Here is a 20619-nt window from a genome sequence, read left to right as displayed (position 1 = left end):
GATCAGCTGCTAGCACTCTTGCTACACTGAGAGCTGAGATTGTTCTAAAGAATGCCCAAATGGATGCAATGAGGGCAATATTAGAAAGAATGGAGAAGAATACGATGTACAGTTACCATGCATATGGCAGTATCATTTTCTTAGCAGGTTTAGTTGTAGTAATGTTGCTAGTTTAATGTAGTTGGCAAGAGGAAAACATTGTTGTGTAATGTCAGTACTTGTTTGAAATGTAATGCACTTGTATGCATGTTTGTGCAATGAAATAAAGTGAATGTTTGCCTGAAATAGTAGCAGTGGTACTTTGAAATAAATGGAACAAATGCCAGGACTTGCTTGCATTCTCAATTCATTTGCATAAATATGTAGAAGTAGCACAGTTGCAATAAGCTAACAGCTAACACACTGCTGCAGGTTCAGTGCACATAAATAACATGTATCATGCTCAACACATGTTCAGTTTCCTCAAGCATTACATGATGAACACAGGTTCAGTGAAGTTGACAAAATATGACATATTCAGTTTCTGAAGATAAACAAAAGCAACACAGGAATGCTAGCCGTTGCTTTAATAGTTTCCAGATGCAGTCAAGTACTCTTTCAATTTTCCACTTAGAAGTCTCTTTTTTCCTCTCCTAGCGGCAGTAGCACCTTGTGGGTTGCTTGAACTAGCTACTGCTGATTGTGCTTCTCTTCTTGGACTTTTCCTGGTAGGAACCGTTGGTGCTCTTGTTGTTGAGGATGGTGCTTTTCTAGGACTTGTTCTGGTAGGAACCGTTGGTGCCGCAGGTCTTGGAGGCTTGAACTTGTTGGTAGAAGCATTTGGTGCGTTCTCTGCAAAACTACCCGCTGCCTGTGTACAAATACCAGATGTTGCTTGTGTAGAATTACCTGCTACTTTTCCTGCATCTGTTTGAGCTTGCTGCAAAAAGAGAATAGAAATGAGCTTCGATTGACTGGCGCAAGTGAATAAAATTTAGCTATTTCTTACCTCTGTTGTCTTTATTTTCTTGCCAGACTTAGCAAGATGTGCATTTTTCTTCTTGCCCCTCTCGGGATTTTTGCCACAACCAGATTTGTTGTGCCCATTGACACCACAAAATGAGCATGTCATAATTATACCTGCCTTGCTCATTTTTTTCCCTTTTGGTGCTTCACCTTCTTCCCTTCTTCTATCATTCTTCTTAGGTCTTCCAGGCATCCTCACATATCCAGGTGCTTGTGGCCTTGGTTTTGATGAAACTGGCCATTTCTCCTCTCCTTCAACCGGTTCAAGGCAGTGCTCATAGATTTTGTTGAATACTTCTATCGAATAGCAGTTGTCAATGAATTCATCAATAGTCTTGCCACATTTATAGATGGCAGTAATGGCATGACAACATGGTAGCCCTGACAACTGAAAGTACCCACACGAACAATATCTCTGCTGCAAATTCACAGTGTATCGTATTTGTCTCCCTTTGAGATGCCTGACTTCAAATCCATCCTTCCCATTCCACATAACTTCTAAAAACTGCATCATTTTGATGCTGACTTTGAGCTTCTTGAAGATGGCTGGGCAAATAGTGCCTTGCATCTTTGCACCCTTCTCTCTTTGTTCTTGAATTCTTACAAGGGCTTTCACCCTGATCCTCTCAAGCATGCTGACAATGGGGTAGAATCTAGCATCAATGATTGCGTGGTTGAATGATTCACAAAGGTTATTATCCACTGATTCACACTTTACACCAACTTCAAAAAAGGATCTGGCCCAATGCTTCGGATCTGTCTTCATGATATCTTTAGCACCATCAGGAGTTTTTTGTGCAAGCTTTGCCTTGTTGTACATGAAATCTTCTCTGTTACATGACTTTGCAATTGCCCAGAACATCTTCTGAAATTCATGATGCCTGTATTTCTTTCTCCAATTTGCATATATGTGTCTAGCACACATTCTATGTTCTGCTTTGGGTAAGTATGTTTGCATGCTTTTGAGTAAGCCCTACAATTAATAGTGAAAATCATGAGTTAAAATATGCTTGTCCGAAATGTTCTTGCTCTACTAAAAGACAAGATTATTATTAAAATGTGCTGGCTCGACTAAAAGATAAGATCATTTACCTTTTGCTTGTCCGAAATAAAAACCCACCCTGCTCCACTATCATTGATGTCCAAATCTTTTATCAAGAGCCCAAGGAACCATTCCCAAGTGTCTGAGGTTTCTTGCTCAACAACAGCCCAAGCAAGAGGGTACATTTGATTATTTGCATCTCTTGCAATGGCACAAAGAAGCTCACCTTGACATGCTCCTTTGAAAAAGCAACCATCAAGTCCAATGACTTTTCTACAACCAGCTTTGAAGCCCAATTTCAGTGCATTGAAACAAACATAAAAACTCTGAAAAATATTTTGTTCCATGATAGTTGGATCAAGGCAAATAGCTACTGTTGTTCCAGGATTACTCCTTAGCAGTTCTAGCTGATAATCAAAGACTTTGCTGTATTCTCCTTTCATTCCACAGAGTAACTTGTCCATGATTATTTTCTTTGCTGCCTTGCACTTAGAAGTTGACACATCAGCAAAGAAATCTTGGAGTACAGTGGACTTCATACTCTCAATTTTCCATGTTGGGTTGGCTAGTATGAAATGCTCGTATTTCTTTGCTATAACCTTGGCAGTAACCAAGTGATTGTCCCTGTTCTGTGCACAGTGATGTTCATCATCAAAAGTAATGATCTGAAATCTAGAGCATCTAGTAGTTTTAGCTGCATAAAGTAACCAAGGACAGTTTGGCCAATCACACTTCACCCTCACCCTATCCACCTCTGACTTCTTGAAAGAGAGACTCCTTTTGGTAACAAGGCCATATCTTTTTACTGCATTAACAAGCTGATTTTTGCTCCTGAAAACCATGGACAAACAGAAGTGAGGAACCTCACTTTCAGGGTCAAATTTTGGGTATCTGCTCTTCCTCCTAACAAGGTTCCCATCTTCTTCCTCGTCATAAGAATAATCCTCACCAGAGGACTCAAATTCAGCTTCTTTGTTAATATCTTCTAACACTTCCTCAACATTAGCTACCAGATCAATAGGAACTGCTCCAGTAGCATTTTTACCTTCTACCCAAATGTGAGAAGCTCTCATTTTTCGCTTGAACTGTTTTGCTTTCTTCCTCATATCAAGAACCTCTGACTCCTCTCCACTATCATCACTATGTGCCACATAGTCACTATCTTCTTCAGATTCTGAATAATCTTCACCTCTTTCCTCACTACTACCAGCATCTCTCGGTACGAAATCTTGACAAACTACTGTGTTTGGTACTTGGCTATGATGTGATGGATTGATCACTTGTGCACTTCCAGCCATTACTTGTGAGCTTTCCAGGACAATTGTTCTTCCCCTAATTCTCTTCCCAGGACTTGTCATCACTTGAGTGATAACACCATTGTCATCTAGCACTAATACATTGTCAACCATTGCTTCTGGTTCAATTTGATCAACATCAACAACTGGCACATTTTCATCAACATCTACAGTTATAGTTTCAGCCACTTCATCCTCTGCAGTTATAACTTCTGGCACTTCAGACTCATCGTTGTCTCCTAAGCTCACAATTTCATCTTCGAAATCACTGCCACTTGATATACTCACCATATCCTGCTCAGCATGATACTCCACATAGATGTCTGCAACACGTCCATCTGTTATCTGCTCAGACATGTTCACACATCCTGCATCATCATAGAGGAAAACCAAGCCATTCACAAGATCCTTGCCGGGCAGCAAGAAATACAATTTCACTGAGTCCTTCACTTCCATGTGATCCTTCAAGAACCCAATCACCTCCCGCAGTGACATCTTTTTTCTCTCAATCTCAGAAATCTCCTCGTCACCCCCAACATAATCTAACTCCTTCCCAATGTGAACGAACTCTCCACCAAAATGGAACCTCACGGACAGAATTTCTGCAGGATCCATACTAAAACCCTAAAACCCTACAATTCAAAAAAGATTCAGCTATTCAGTCCGTACTTTAAAATATACCACTGTAAGTGACAGATTTATCGTTGAAATTTTGCAGATTTTCCCGTCTTCATTATAAACCAGAAAGCCCCAAATTTACCGGTAACAGAAACCTCAGAAACTTGACCATCAACTGCAGATCTGAAGCAATGCGAAGGGGATTGGGCGGAGGAGTTACCTACTCTTCAATGTCCGTTGCGCTCGTCCACCAGCAGCCGCGATCATCCGCTCGTCGTTGCCATGGCCGTCGCCGCGGGAGCAGAGGAGCGGAGTCTGCGGATGGGTCGAGGAATCTCCAGGCTCGCTGAAACGTAATAGGCTGGCATTGATGGGCCGCACAAATAATCTTTGGGCCAAACGTTTTTTCACTTTTAGTCCAAATCCCACTCCCAACGTTGCCTCCTAGTCCACGTCAGAATCCTGGGATTTGGAAACGCCCAAACTGTCTCCACAGACCGGGATTAGGGAGTTGAGGGTGCTTATTTCGGGGATTAGCAGTTCGGGGTTCAATTTCCACACCATCTACAACGTCAAGGTTTTTTATAGACTTTACTCTTTAAGTTATCACACGCGACAGCACACCTTAGCTCAACTCCATCTCAGAACTTACTACTTTTTGATAGAATAATATGCATGATATTTTTTATTGTGACTAATCTAAGCTACTACCAACCTCGTATTTGACAAAATCACCCCTTTTTATTTTTTCTTCTCTCGTTTCAAATGTTGTTTGAAATTGAACTTCTAATTTTTTTAGAAACTGGGTAGTATGACTGAATAACAGGGATTTGGACTATTTCAAATCTTGTTTTGTTGCAATTGTTTTTGAACAAATAATTTTGACCAAGTAACAGAAAAGGGTTTTATAATTCAAAATTTGCATAGCTCATATCTCAACAACTGTGCCTCCGATGACGTTGAATTTTATGTCAAAATTCAACGATCTTCCGGCACGAATCCAAATATGAACTTTTCATGCATCCTAGACCTTTATGTCTCTCCCAAATTTTAATATCACGATAACTAGATGTTATATGTGGAAAATTATCAATGAACTTGTCATGCAAATTGTCCCAGTTAATTTGGTATGCATGGAACCAGTTGCACGATAGCTCATTTATCATATTGTCGCAGTGTATTTCTTGTTTTGATTGTGTTATCTCTCTAATACGTGTGTTTGGTTCTTCTTATTAGAAGCCTGTACCTCGGAGTATGACGAGGTGTACAACTAATACCCCGAGGAGGATCACTCCGGCTCCTCTTCTTCAAACTTGACATGCGAGCATTTCTCCCCTGTTACATATTGTTGTTTCTCCTCCTTACCTTACCAATACCCTTGTGTGTCGTTCCTGCCACTTGTCCTATCATGTGTTACCTATTGGAAGCCATACATCCATCCATCCTACATCTGTTGTTTGGTTTTATCAGGTCAGCCTTGCGAGTCGTAGGCTTGCTTAGTACCTTTGTTATATCTTGTTACCTCTATCGCTTTAGTCCGAGTTACATGCTGATGGTTTTATCTGTTGGAAAAGTTCACACCTTACTTATTGATGCTAGTAATTAAAATATTAAGCAGATGCATCGGTGTGTACAGTAATATCTTAGGATCCCGAGTTCTTGTTATCTGATTTAGGACTAATCACACTAACCATATATGGGGTTTAGTGGGACCCCCCCCCCCCCCCCCCCCCTCAACCTATTGCTGAAACTACTTCCATGGTTCAAGTGCCACAACTAGTGTGGGTGCGTTTACTTTTGGTTCTTACGTGTGTGAAGCTTGTTTCTTCTTTACTTATAGGGAAGCCCGGAGTGTCTTATATCCGCTTGTTATTGTACACATAGATTTTCAGATGTGCGTGCATATATCGAGTTTATATCCTCTTTGCTTAGAGCTTGAAAACTTTTGTATTTAAATTTTGTATACATAGTCTCGGATGAAAAAATCCAAAATTTCCGATATTTCGCGGTAACCAGATTTTACGGTTTCCTCTAGTAAAACTAGTCACCGATAAAAAAAACCTTGCTCCCACCTCCACACACACACGTAAACATTGATTCTCCTTGCATGGTACCGTCAGTTTAAGTTGTCACACGCGATAGCACACCTTAGCTCAACTCCATCTCATAACTTACTACTTTTTGATATAATAATATGCATGATATTTTTCATTGTGACTAGTCTAAGCTACTGCCAACCTCGTGTTAAAGGTTGGAAAGAAAGTGCCATGTTATTCAGTTTTATTCATGGAAAAAAATAGCGCGCTATTTCGACGTTACAATGGCACTATAACAGTATTTAGAAGGTGAACACTATGCTATGCATAATTTGCTCGTTATGGTAGTAATCTCACTATTAGCGGCGCTAAGCTCGCTATTTATTGTAACGTTATAGCGTTATAGCGCGCTAAAAAGTATGTAAACTAGCAACAAGCCACGAGCCCCGATTTCAACCTGGCTTAACTCAAACCAGGTCGGCAACCAACAAGTCGCCACTTTCGACTCTCCACGCCTGATGTAAATCTAGCGGTCCTCATCGACTTTGATCTAGCCTATAGTGAGGTTACATGAGCTGCCGCGTGATGTAAACTTGTGGTACAAGTGCAGCTCCGCAGCTCCACATACCTCCTATTCCACGACCTGGTCCCGCGCGCCCTCCGGCTACCAGCTGGTGGCTCGCCGCCGGCCAAGCTCCCGTGCTGCCGCACCTCCATGCCGCTAGCTTCCATGCCTTCCTGGACCTCCCGCCACCAGCGACTAGCTTCACGAGCCCCTGCACCGCCATGGCCTTGCTCCGCCGTTGCAGCCCCCTGGATGCCGCCACTCTACTTTCGGTCACTGGCCACTCGCTCGAGCTACGACCTACGACCGTGAGTCCATGCTGCTTCCTTTTCATGAGCCATCCATGATATCCCAGTGCTCTTTCTATCCCCCACTCACTGTGCCCCTGGCCCGAAGCTCCGCCTAGGTTTGATAGGCTGGTCGCGGCTGCAGCTAGTAGGTCGTCGTCCAAGCCGCCTCATTCGGCATTTACAGTGTATTCCCTTCGATCTTTTTTAATTGAGTCAAATTTAATACAAAATTCTACTAGATCAAGTCAATTAAAAGAGACAGGAGGCAGAACTTCCCAATGCCGTGCCGCCGCGGATTCATTGAGGGCGCGTTTGATTGCCTGGGCCGATTTCTTGCATGACTGCGCCAACGAGATGGGATCCCTTGCGCCTTCAGATTGGGCCATGGGCCAGAAAGCGTCACTCATTTGGTAGCCTGTGCAGAATTTTTTGGCCTAGCAGAAACGAAGGGCTCAGTCTGTTTGGTTTCATACGGGCCCAGTAATAGCCTCACCATTCATCCACATGGTGACATTACCTCTTGACATAGGTAATAAAGAGATTTGTAACTTTACGGGTTGAACTCAAAGAGTCTCCCGGAATCTGTAAACTTGTGTAATACGAAACCCTCGGCTCCGCCTCCTATATAAGGGGGAGTCGAGGGACGAAGAGAGGATCGATTTCATTGTCAACACAACCCTAGTTTTCTAGCAGTCGAGTACTTTTCCGGCTGAAACCCTCGAGATCTACTTGCCCTCTACTTCCAACTAAACCCTAGTCTACAATCTGTAGGCATTGACAAGTTAATACCTTGTCAATTAGCGCCGATCGTGGGGATTAGAGGCGACAAGGAGCTGATCTCGATGGCACGTTCAAGATCGTCGACGTCTTCGATGGCAAGCAACGCGATGGACAGAGGTAAACGGATCGAAACTTATGAGTGAAGTTTTATCGCCTTCAAAACAGCGGTATCCGCACTACTAGAAGTTAGCATACGGAGTATTCACAACCGCATGAAAACTATGACACTATTTTTCGGTGCATCCGATAATAGTGGTCAATGAGGCGCCTTTATCCAATATATTAAACAACCCACAAGCTACGGGTCGTGTCTCCCTTTGGGGAGTAGAGATTTCCCCTCGGGACATCACATATGAGAAGAGAAAAGCAAAAAAGTCGCAGATTCTGCCGGATTTCGTTGCAGAGTGGATGAAGCTGCAAAATACGGGACCTCCAGATTTGTCGAGAACTTGGACTATGAACTTTGACGGGTCCAAGAGGCTAGAAGGAGCTGGAGCATGCGTGATATTAGTGTCACCTCAAGGCGACAAACTGAAATACATGCTACGAATGACGTTTCCAAACGCATCTAATAACCAGGCGGAGTACGAAGCACTCATACACGGGATGAAGATGGCGAAAGCTTGCGGAGCAACCCGATTAAAAATCTTTGGTGATTCACAGCTGGTGGCCCAACAAGTGATGAACCAATGCGACGCAGTCAATGAAAGTATGATAGCATAAAAGGAAGTATATAATGAACTCGAGAGGATGTTCGATGGATGCGAAGTAAATCATATCAGCAGGCTGAGCAATGATGAAGCCGACGTTCTTGCAAACATCGGATCACAGTGTCTAGCAATACCACCCGGTGTATTCTGGGAAGAGATAAATGAAAGATCAACCAACGCGAAGAAACAAAAAAATAAGAAGGAGAAAGTTGAGAAAGCCTCGGGGGCTCCCGCAGCTACAGAAGCAAACACATTGGAGGATGAGGAGGAACCGCACGTGATAATGATGGTACAAATTCCTTGGATGCAGGAAGGAACTGCCGGAATACCCAGTGGAAGCAAGACGAGTTATTAGACGATCTAAAGTCTTTACTGTGGTCAAAGGAGAGCTCTACAAACGAAATATTTCGGGAGTACTACAGAGATGTGTTACACCCGAAGAAGGAAGGCTTATTCTGAAAGACGTACACGAAGGAGTGTGCGGACACCACGCAAGCAGTTGAGCTATAGCAGTCAAGGTTTTCAGAGCAGAGTTTTACTGGTTGGCAGCAATAGAAGATGCAAAGGACGTAGTACGCACTTGCGATACGTCTCAACGATTTGCGGCAAAACCTCATTCTTCGGCAGCTGAACTGATGCCAATACCCTTGTCATAGCCTTTCGCTCAATGGGGCCTTGATATGGTGGGGAAATTACACAAGGCCTGGCCAAGAGGTTACGAGTATATGCTGGTGGCTGTCGACAAGTTTACCAAGTGGATTGAAGCAAAACCAATAAACTCGCCAGATGCAAGATCGGTGGTCAGTTTCGTGAAAGACAATTGTCTTTCGATTCGGTGTTCCTAACAGTATTGTCACAGACAACGGCAGGAACTTTACTTCCAAGGAGTTCAAAGCATACTGCGCAGATGTGGGCATCAAACTACACTTTCCGTCAGTAGCACATCCGCAAACTAATGGTCAAATCGAGAAAGCAAACGGTATTATATGCAATGGTATCAAGAAATGATTGATAACACCTCTGGAGAAAGCTCGACATACCTGGCCACAAGAATTGCCAAGTATTTTATGTAGCATACGAACAACACCCAATACAACAACGTAAGAAACCCCGTTTTTCTTGGTCCATGGAGCTGAGGCAGTGCTCCCGATAGAAATAGAGCACAACTCCCCGAGAGTGGCGGAGTATAATGAAGAAACCTCGAGAAAGGCGCTTGAAGATGATGTCGATGCACTTGATGAAGCTAGAGGCGAGGTGCTGTCAAGAGTTACTAAGTACCAGCAAGATTTGAAAAATTACCACAGTCGACGCTTGCGACCAAGGTCTTTTCAAGTAGGAGATTTAGTTCTTCGACTCTCCCAGGACAGCCATGAAAAGTTCGAGTCGCCATGGGTCGGTCCATACATCGTCACAAAAGTAATCGCGGGAGGAGCATACAGGATAAAGGACAAAAAGACAGGAGTCCCGGAGAAGAATCCATGGAACGTGGCGCAACTTCGACGCTTCTACGCGTAGACGTCAATATAGAAACATCCATGTAAACATACATTGTACTGAAACGCCCACGAGTTTTCAGACGCACTTTTTTCCTTTCAGGGCACCTAGTGGGGCTGGAAGGTTTTTAATGAGGCGGACTCACGGTGCTGCAATATAATAAAGATATTGGTGATATACATCTTTTTCGTCGACAGGCTCGGAGGCTCGCAACCCGGGAGTAACAATATATATAAATTTCCGCAAAATACAGTCTACAAAGTTATTTTCCCTGGTGCAAAACATCTCGCAAACCAATAAAGATACAAACATCGGCCAACAAAAAAGCTCGGGGGCTTGATGAAACAAAAAAACATATAAGTTGTTTTACAATATACATAGTGCTTACAATATACAGATTTTTACTATCAAGAAAAATTCGACAATGAAAAAGGAAACTTTCAGTTATCACCTATCAGGGGTTACAACATCGTTGATTTTGTCAATATTCCTCCTCCTCTTCGTCAGTTTGGCTTGAAACTTTTCAACAATTGTGGTCATATCCAATTTCGGGTAGCAGACCTCCAACATGATCATGGCAAACCTTGCACCAGAAGTCAGTTGGGCTTTCACAAACTCATGGATTCGAGGAGCATCCCGAAACTTGTTCATCAGATCAGGAAGAGTCTTCGGCGGGGGGGAGTTGCGAGGAAACATGGTGTTGTAAACCAGGGCCAGCGTCTTTGTGCAGAAATCAAGAAAATCACGGACCTGACTTGCGCGGTCTTGGAATCTGACGATTTGTCCGGTACGATCAGGCGTAACCCAAAAATTCGATCCATATTCCAGAGCGAGTTTGATGAGCACATTCGACCGGGCTTCAACTCGTTGATCTTTAGCGGCAGCATCCAGAAAAGAACCTATTCAGCGGAAGTTGCAGTAAGAAACAGAAAGTAAGAACAATAAGATAGACAAGTTCGAATTCACGAAGCACACCTGCCATATCCAGGCTAGCGTCAGTCATCAATTGAAGCATGTAGTCTTCTCGCGAAGTAGCTCATGCAGCTTCAGCTTCAGTAACCGCAGCCTCCTTTAAAGCTAAGGCTTCCTGGGCCTGTTGAAGAGCAATTTTCTCTTTCTCGGAAGATTTTCGAGACTGTTCCATTATCACGAGAGCTTGTTTCTTCATAGATTGGAGCTGTTGCCGAAGTTCGTTCAAGTCTTCTACTGGATCAGCGTTCGAAGAATCTTCAATAAACTCATCAACGGAAGTTTTCCTCGAGTAGAAGGAAGCGGGTAAAGCATCCGAAGAACGAGGCACCACGGTTGACATGGGCATAACCTTTGGGTACTCGACATTGCCATACCCGGTGCAAACTATGAAGCTGGACCAGCACAAGGACTCGACGAGCTGGACCTGCACGCGTCTCAACTTGGACTAGAAGGAAAGAAGACTCCAACACGAATCCTACTAGGACTCTTGTAAACCCTAGCTTGGCTGATATATAAAGCCAGGCAGGGGCACCCCTTAGACATATAATCAGAAACATAATCATAGTGGCGACACGCCTTAGACATCGCAACCCGCGAACTAGAACTAGACTAGATACTACTCCACCTATGGCGGCCCCATGTACCCATATATTCATATACTGGATTGCTAGCAGGACGTAGCGATCCTCCACCGCGGGGACTTGAACCTGGGTACGTCGTGTACCGCCTCGCTCCCGGAACTTCCATCGTCGCCTTTCTCTAAAACCCAAGCCCCTCATGGTGGGCATTGCCGAGGAACCGCCTCGTCAATTGGCGCCGTCTGTGGGAAGCGCGGCGACTAGATTACGTTATCCGGGCGGGATCCCTCTACATCATCATGAAGCTCGTCATCGACAGATTTGGCTGTGCCAAAGTTTTCGTATTCCTCATCACGGCCGAAATCAGCAATTTCGTGGAAACTTATGCCCTAAGACTTACGGAGATCGATCCGGGAAAAGAAAAGAAAAAATACGGTCACCTCACGGGAGCGGAAATACATATACAAAGCATCAGCTGGAACAAGTCATAGGGAAAAAGCATGCAGTGCATCAATTGGATGTGGAGTCATCTCGTGATCCTGATTCCTCGATTGAAGCAATCTCCTCTACTCCAGATACATATGCAGTAACGTGAAGGAAAAGGTGGATGGGGTGATTAGGGCATCTCCAACCGGGCGACCCATCCCGCGCCCGCGCGTCCGGATGGGTCCAGCCGGACAAAAACCCGGCCCAGCGCACGGACCCATCCCTAAAACGGATGCCCGCGGCGTCCGGATCGACGCAAACCCGGCCCAAATCTTGGCCGGGTTTGCGTGGCCGCGGACGCGAAAGGCTGGTCACTCGCGTCCGCCCCTTGTCCGCCCCTGGCCCGCGTGTCATAGGCATAAATAATATTTTTCATTAAAAAGAACTCATTACATTTTTTTTAGGTACTACTTCTATCCTAAATACGTACGGGGCCGGCGGCCTCGCCGGCGACTCCCTCGCCGGCTCGCCGTCGGGGCCGTGGATTTCACTCGACGCGGGCGGCCTGTACGCGTGAGGATTCCACTCCAGCTTACTACGGGCTGGGTGGCGCGTCGGCGAAGGCGCGGGCGTCGGCGTCGGCGCGGGCGGCGGCGCGGGCCTGGGCAGCTTGGAAGGAGGCCGTCATCCTCCTCCTTTCCGTCCGCGCACCTCGGGCGCGCTCGCGCTCCGCCTCCTGCGGCGGAATCATCCGCTTCCCGCATAGCTCCACCTCCTGCAGAGCGGCGCGTTCCACAGCGGCGCGCGCCTCAACGCGGACGAGGGCGGGGGCCTGGGCCTCGTGGATCTCCTGCCGCCGGCGCATGCGCTCTTGCCGGCCGCGCTCCGCCGACTCAGCATCCTCCCGGGCGCGCCGCTCGGGGGACGGCATCTGGATGAGGTGACGGGCTGCTCGCATAGCGAGCAGAGCAGCTCGTTCTTCTGGCCGAGGAGGTCGCCTAAGCGGCGGCGGCCGGCCCGCCAGATGCCCTCGTGCTCCTTCGTCACGCGCGTGAGGTCGAGGAGTCGCTCCTCGATGGCGGCGTTGATGTTCGCCAGCACGAGGTCCTCCTCGTTGACGGGCTCCTCCGCGGCGGCCGCCCCCTCCTCCGCGGCCTCGTACCAGCCGTCCGCGGTCTCGTGCCAGCCCTCCGCGGCCGCCTCCACCATGGCTGTCCCGTCGAGGCCTGCCATGGCGCAGCGCCACGCAAGGAAGACGAACCACGTGGCGTCTCTTTGGGTCGCCGCGTTGGGCGCAGCGCACGACCCAAACGGACACGCGGACGCGGGGCGCTGTCCGCGTGTCCTGGCGGCGACCCAAACGGCCCAAAACGGACGGTCCAGCGCGTCCGTTTGGGTCGCCCGGTTGGAGATGCCCTTAGTCGGATTCAACGGGCCAAACGACCAGAACCACCCGAGTAAATCAATCGGCGGCATCTCATCGTGGAAAGCTTGCCCAAATAAAAAAAGGAAGAAAGGAGGTCTAGCTACTTAATACAAGCACAAGGAGTATTCACGTTAAGCCTAGAGAAAAGGTCGGCATCGATCAAGGTTCTAACTCCAAACGTATAGGCAGGCGTACATACTTTTCAAAGACAAGATTAGCAATTCGGCAGGCCGCGGTCTTGTACAATACCGATATCTTCGTCTCACCATCGCCATAAATTGGTTACCCGACATAAGGAGCATCAGGATTTTGCGCCGCAATATAAATATAACTGTAGATGGAAACAAAGATTCGACTACTCAGCTCGGACGATCGCGTCCGCCATCGCGCACTCGGGGCTCGCCTGTCTTGGACCCAATATTGCCGATTCGACTTCTCGGGAGCTCGCCTGTTGCGGACCCGATGTTACGGGCCCGATATATTCGGGTGCTCACCCGTTCTCTTCATCAACTACTTCTGGCCGCGGAATTATTTCGGTTGCACCCGCCGGCGAGGACTTTCTTGGATGGCGCAATTATTTCGGCTGCGCTCGCCGGTGTGGACTTACCTCGGATGGCGCAATTATTTCGGCTGCGCCCGCCGCATGAATTACCTCGGATGGCGCAATTATTTCGACTGCGCTCGCCGCATGGACTATCTTTGTCCGTGCAACTATTTCGACTGCGCTTGTGGAACTAAGTGTTCCTCTTTCTTTCGCCACACTCGATGATTGGGGATGCGCCATTACATCGTTACCTCCAATACTCTCGATTACTCGGTGGATTTATTTTCCCCGAATCAGTGGATTTATTTTCTTCATCATCTATGACTACTCGATGGACTTATCTTCTTCGGCTCTGGATATATCTTCTCCTGATGCACTCTCGGGTTGGTGGATTCATCATCTGGAATATTCAATGGATATCATCTTATTTAATATCGACCCGATGCGATCCCATCGGGAGCGCTGGAATTACTCGGGGGCTCCTGGAATATCTTCGAGCTATTGCGGTTACTCCCATCAGGAGCGCTGGTTCGTTGGAATTCAAGAAGATTTGAAGACTATTACTCCCATCGGGAGCGCCGCTTCGTTGGAACGCAAGAAGATTTGAAGACTATTACTCCCATCGGGAGTGCCGGTTCGTTTAAACCCAAGAAGATATGAAGACTATTACTCCCATCGGGAGCACCGGTTCGCTGGAACCCAAGAAGATATGAAGACTCAAGTTTTGAAGAATTGCAGTAATTCGGGACACCCGAACTGCATCGTTAGGAACTTTGTTCGCATATTTCAACGAACATCGGTGCGATGGAAAATACGCCCGGAGATTGCACTCTAAAAAAAGCCTCTGAAACTACGAGTGCTATGATGCAAAATCAACGGGAACCTTGCTCTTTTCCTTTGCTATAGATGCCTCAAAGAGTGCCGCAAATAGCAAGGATCATGAAGCAATGAAGACCTTGCTCTTTTCCTTTGCTATAGATGCCTCAAAGAGTGCCGCAAATAGCAAGGATCATGAAGCAATGAAGACCTTGCTCTTTTCCTTTGCTATAGATGCCTCAAAGAGTGCCGCAAATAGCAAGGATCATGAAGCAATGGGGACCTTGCTCTTTTCCTTTGCTATATATGCCTCAAAGAGTGCCGCAGATAGCAAGGATCATGAAACACGTACAAAAATGACCCACGGTCAAGACATGCATCGGTTGAAAGCAAAGTTGCACATACAACGGGTTTAGCAAGACCTGCAACACGAGCTGATCACTCAAACAATTTGCTGACTAACGAATACACATACGCTTAAACGGGCAATTAAGATTTGCTTCTTCAAAATTTGCCAACGGCATTAACACGGTAAAAGTACATATACATGTATCTACCGAATAAAAGGTCTCGACTACGCAATCCAAACACTTGGATGAAGTAGCCAAAATACCTATTTCGACTTGAGTTTATTCACGGTTGCAAGCATCAGTGCCCAGACTCGGGGGCTACTTCCATCGGGAGCGCTGGGCGCGCACCCGATAAAAATCATCGGCTCCTCCTGGATATCATCCGAATCATCGGCTCCTCCTAGACCATCATCCAAATCATCGGCTCCTATGGGCCATCATCCCAATCATCGGCTCCTGTGGGCCATCATCCGAATCATCGGCTCCTATGGGCCATCATCCAAATCATCGGCTCCAATGGGCCATCATCCAAATCATCGGCTCCTCTGGGTCATCATCCAAATCATCAGCTCCTCTGGGCCATCATCCAAATCGTCAACTCCTCTATCGATGACATCATCGGAGTCATCAGCATCATGTTCTCGGAACTCGAGGACGTGTACGGTATTTTACTTAGCATTTTTTACACCGTATACATAACTATTTCATATTTATCTACAGACTCGGGGGCTACTCCCATCGGGAGCGCTAGTCGCGCACCCGATAAAAAATATGGCAACCTCGCCAACAAGGAAAAAGACGTCGGCATCAACAATCAAGATCTTCGAGTAGTACAACTTGATTCTATGCGTGGCTGCAAGCATCCGCCCATAGACTCGGGGGCTACTCCCATCGGGAGCGCTTCGCGCACCCGACAGAAAGCAACTTCGACTCTACATCAAGCACAAGATTCGACAGATGATCAAGACATTCGGCGAAGACAACTTTAGTCCCTGCCCGAAGCTTCACTTCGGCCAGACACTCGGGGGCTACTGAGGTAGGCATAACCCTTTGGGTACTCGATATTGCCATACCCGGTGCAAACTATGAAGCTGGACCAACACAAGGACTCGACGAGCTGGACCTGCACGCGCCTCAACTTGGACTACAAGGAAAGAAGACTCCAACACGAATCCTACTAGGACTCTTGCAAACCCTAGCTTGGCTGATATATAAAGCCAGGCAGGGGCACCCCTTAGACATATAATCAGAAACATAATCATAGTGGCGACACGCCTTAGAAATCGCAACCCGCGAACTAGAACTAGACTAGATACAACTAGTCCACCTATGGCGGCCCCATGTACCCATATATTCATATACTGGATTGCTAGCAGGACGTAGCGATCCTCCACCGCGGGGACGTGAACCTGGGTACGTCGTGTACCGCCTCGCTCCCGGAACTTCCGTCGTCGCCTTTCTCTAAAACCCAAGCCCCTCATGGTGGGCATTGCCGAGGAACCGCCTTGTCAACGGTATAGTTGTCAAAAACCAACTTGAGAGAAAATTTCGACATCAATCACTTTTGGCAAAATAGCTTTCCATTAAGTCATTTGGATATTTACATGTTCATTACAAGAATTGGTTCCTAGTGAACCAATGGCAAGCTGCCGTGAGATAGCACTAAGGCGGCAGCATCAAAAGAAGCACAAATAGAAAAAACAAAAGACAGGATGGTCTACTTGACTTCCGGCTTCGCAGAACTAGGGGAAGGAGCTGGCTTGTATCCGAGTAAGGAGACGATCTTCTTCGAGTGAGGTTTAGCAGCCCTAATCAAGGATTGCCACCTCTCTGTCTTCATCTTCTTCACTTCACCAACCTTCGCCCAGTCGATGTTTTGTTGGATGTCGGCGACCAATTCTATGGTGCCTTCAACGCCAATCTTCAGGTTTTCTTGCCGGAGGTTGAGCCCAAGGTCTTCTTCGGGAAGGAAGTGCTTGGTAAGAGCAGCGAAGGTGTTGGGTTGTTCCTTCTTCAAGAAGAAGTATGGGAAAAGACGCGAAAATGCAGTCTTAGCATCAAAGATGTCGCGGCGCACTTCATCCCCATGAATTTCAAGGAGACAAAGAGCGTCGAGAAGACGGTCATCTTCGGGTTTTTCAAGTTCAAAGTCCTGGCTCATTTTCCCTGCTGAAAAGAATTTCGGATTACTGATGGCGCGTGATGCACACGTCCGTTGGGAACCCCAAGAGGAAGGTGTGATACGCACAGCAGCAAGTTTTCCCTCAGAAAGAAACCAAGGTTATCGAACCAGTAGGAGATGAAGGCCACATGAAGGTTGTTGGTGAAGGAGTGTAGTGCGGCGCAACACCAGGGATTCCGACACCAACGTGGAACCTGCACAACACAATCAAAATACTTTGCCCCAACTTAACAGTGAGGTTGTCAATCTCACCGGCTTGCTGTAAACAATGGATTAAATGTATGGTGTGGAGAATGATGTTTGTTTGCAAGAACAGCAGAGAACAATGATTGAAGTAGATTGTATTCAGATGTAAAAGAATGGACCGGGGTCCACAGTTCACTAGTGGTGTCTCTCCAATAAGATAGATAGCATGTTGGGTGATCAAATTACAGTTGGGCAATTGACAAATAGAGATGGCATAACTATGCACATACATATCATGATGACTAATATGATATTTACTTAGGGCATTACGACAAATAACATAGACCGCTATCCAGCATGCATCTATGCCTAAAAAGTCCACCTTCGGGTTAGCATCCGCACCCCTTCCAGTATTAAGTTGCAAACAACAGACAATTGCATTAAGCTGTGCGTAATGTAAACAATACAAATATCCTTAGACAAAGCATTGTTGTTTTATCCCTAGTGGCAACAACACATCCATAACCTTAGAACTTTCTTTCACTGTCCCAAATTCAATGGAGGCATGAACCCACTATCGAGCATAAATACTCCCTCCTGGAGTCACAAGTATCAACTTGGCCAGAGCCTCTACTAGCAACGGAGAGCATGCAAGATCATAAACAACACATATATGATAGATCAATAGTCAACTTGACATAGTATTCCATATTCATCGGATCCCAACAAACACAACATGTAGCATTACAAATAGATGATCTTGATCATGATAGGCAGCTCACAAGATCTAAACATGATAGCACAAGAGGAGAAGACAACCATCTAGCTACTGCTATGGACCCATAGTCCAAGGATGAACTACTCACACATCAGTCCGGAGGCGATCATGGTGATGTAGAGTCCTCCGGGTGATGATTCCCCTCTCCGGCAGGGTGCCGGAGGCGACCTCCTAAATCCCCCGAGATGGGATTGGCGGCGGCGGCGTCACAGTAACTTTTCTGGTATCGTGGCTCTCGGTAATAGGGTTTTCGTGATAGAGAGAATAAATAGGCGAAGAGGCAGAGTCGGGAGAGGCTCGAGGGGCCCACACCCTAGGGCAGCGCGCCCCCGTCCTTGGCCACGCCGCCAGGTGGTGTGGGGCCACCTCGGCTCTTCTTCGTTTCCTCTTCGGACTTCTGGAAGGCTCCGTGGAAAATAAGACCCTGGGCTTTTGTTTCGTCGAATTCCGAGAATATTTCCTGTGTAGGATTTCTGAAACCAAAAACAGCAGAAAACAGGAACTGGCGCTTCGGCATCTTGTTAATAGGTTAGTGCCGGAAAATGCATAATAATGATATAAAGTGTATATAAAACATGTGAGTATTGTCATAAAACTAGCATGGAACATAAGAAATTATAGATACGTTTGAGACGTATCAAGCATCCCCAAGCTTAGTTCCTACTCGCCCTCGAGTAGGTAAACGATAACAAGGATAATTTCTGAAGTGACATGCTACTATCATAATCTTCATCAATACTATTGTAAAGCATATGAGATGAATGAAGTGATTCAAAGCAATGGTAAAGACAATGACTAAACAACTGAATCATATAGCAAAGACTTTTCATGAATAGTACTTTCAAGACAAGCATCAATAAGACTTGCATAGGAGTTAACTCATAAAGCAATAAATTCTTAATAGAAGGTTTTGAAGCAATTAGAAAGGAAGATATAAGTTTCAGCAGTTGCTTTCAACTTCAACATGTATATCTCATGGATAATTGTCAACACAAAGTAGTATGATGAATGCAAATAAGCAAGTATGTAGGAATCAATGCACACAGTTGACACAAGTGTTTGCTTCTAAGATAGAAAGAAGTAGGTAAACTGACTCAACATAAAGTAAAAGAAAGGCCCTTCGCAGAGGGAAGCAGGGATTACTCTTTGTGCTAGAGCTTTTTTATTTTGAAAACATAGAAACAATTTTGTCAACGGTAGTAATAATTCATATGTGTTATGCATAAGACATCCTATAAGTTGCAAGCCTCATGCATCGAATACCAATAGTGCTCGCACCTTGTCCTAATTAGCTTGGATTTCCATGGATTATCATTGCATTACATATGTTTCAACCAAGTGTCACAAAGGGGTACCTCTATGCCACCTGTACAAAGGTCCAAGGAGATAGATCGCATTGATTTCTCGTTTTTGATAAATCTCAACTTGAGGACATTCATACTGGGAAAACATAGAAAACAGATAATGGACTCCTCTTTAATGCTTAAGCATTCAACAACAGATAATATTCTCATAAGAGATTGAGGATTAATGTCCAAACTGAAACTTCCACCATGATACATGGCTTTGGTTAGCGGCCCAATGTTCTTCTTAAACAATATGCATACTCAAACCCTTTAATCATGATAAATCACCCTTACTTCAGACAAGACGAACATGCATAGCAACTCACATGATATTCAACAAAAGTGTGATAGTTGATGGCGTCCCCAGAAACATGGTTACCGCTCAACAAGCAAATTATAAGAAATAAGATACATAAGCTACATATTCTTTACCACAATAGTTTTTAAGGCTATTTTCACATGAGCTATATATTGCAAAGACAAGGAATGAAGTTTTAAAGGTAGCACGCAAGTGATTTACTTTGGAATGGCAGAGAAATACCACATAGTAGGTAGGTATGGTGGACACAAATGGCATAGGTTTTGGCTCAAGGTTTTGGATGCACGAGAAGCATTCCCTCTCAGTACAAGGCTTTGGCTAGCAAGGTTGTTTGAAGCAAACACAAGTATGAACCGGTACAACAAAACTTACATAAGAACATATTGCAAGGATTATAAGACTCTACACTGTCTTCCTTGTTGTTCAAACACTTTTACCAAAAAATATCTAGACTTTTAGAGAGACCAATCATGCAAACCAAATTTCAACAAGCTCTACAGTAATTCTCCACTAATAGGTTCAATCTACATGATGCAAGAGCTTAAACATGATCTATTTGAGAGCTCAAAACAATTGCCAAGTATCAAATTATTCAACACCATATACCAATTACCACATGAAGCATTTTCTGTTTCCAACCAAATAGCAATGAACGAAGCGGTTTTCAACCTTCGCCATGAACATTAAAAGTAAAGCTAAGAACACCAGTGTTCATATGAAACAGATGAGCGTGTATCTCTCCCACAAAAGGAATGCTAGGATCCGATTTTATTCAAACAAAAACAAAAATAAAAACATACAGACGCTCCAAGTAAAGCACATAAGATGTGACGGAATAAAAATATAGTTTCACTAGAGGTG

The 20619-nt window shown here is 45.4% G+C and overlaps 1 protein-coding gene across 2 annotated transcripts; it reads right to left on the bottom strand.

The window, feature by feature from the left end:
• Positions 1–326: 326 nt before the first annotated feature.
• LOC127327639 (uncharacterized) lies at positions 327–4551 on the bottom strand. 2 transcript variants are annotated; one of them, XM_051354412.1, is made up of 4 exons: positions 4181–4551; positions 2098–3974; positions 989–1978; positions 327–919 (listed from the first exon to the last, which is right to left on the bottom strand). In XM_051354412.1, exons 2-4 carry the CDS (start codon positions 3955–3957, stop codon positions 566–568), a joined length of 3204 nt encoding a protein of 1067 aa, XP_051210372.1. In that variant the 5' UTR covers positions 3958–3974; positions 4181–4551; the 3' UTR covers positions 327–565. The 2 variants fall into 2 exon arrangements, with proteins under 2 accessions (XP_051210372.1, XP_051210373.1); XM_051354413.1 differs by having other exon boundaries at positions 4185–4551.
• Positions 4552–20619: the final 16068 nt, after the last annotated feature.

This window comes from Lolium perenne, chromosome 1 (assembly GCF_019359855.2).
Source record: "Lolium perenne isolate Kyuss_39 chromosome 1, Kyuss_2.0, whole genome shotgun sequence".
Lineage (NCBI taxonomy): Eukaryota > Viridiplantae > Streptophyta > Magnoliopsida > Poales > Poaceae > Lolium > Lolium perenne.
Note: the sequence above shows the minus strand (reverse complement) of the source record. Positions and strands in the feature narration are given on the sequence as shown.

Excerpts from the sequence above, each read along its gene's own strand:
- LOC127327639 (XM_051354412.1), bottom strand. The coding sequence starts at position 3,957 with ATGGATCCTGCAGAAATTCTGTCCGTGAGGTTCCATTTTGGTGGAGAG. Across the intron at positions 1,979-2,097 it reads TTATTTCGGACAAGCAAAAG|GGCTTACTCAAAAGCATGCA; the intron begins GTAAATGATCTT and ends TATTAATTGTAG. Across the intron at positions 920-988 it reads AGAAAATAAAGACAACAGAG|CAAGCTCAAACAGATGCAGG; the intron begins GTAAGAAATAGC and ends CTCTTTTTGCAG.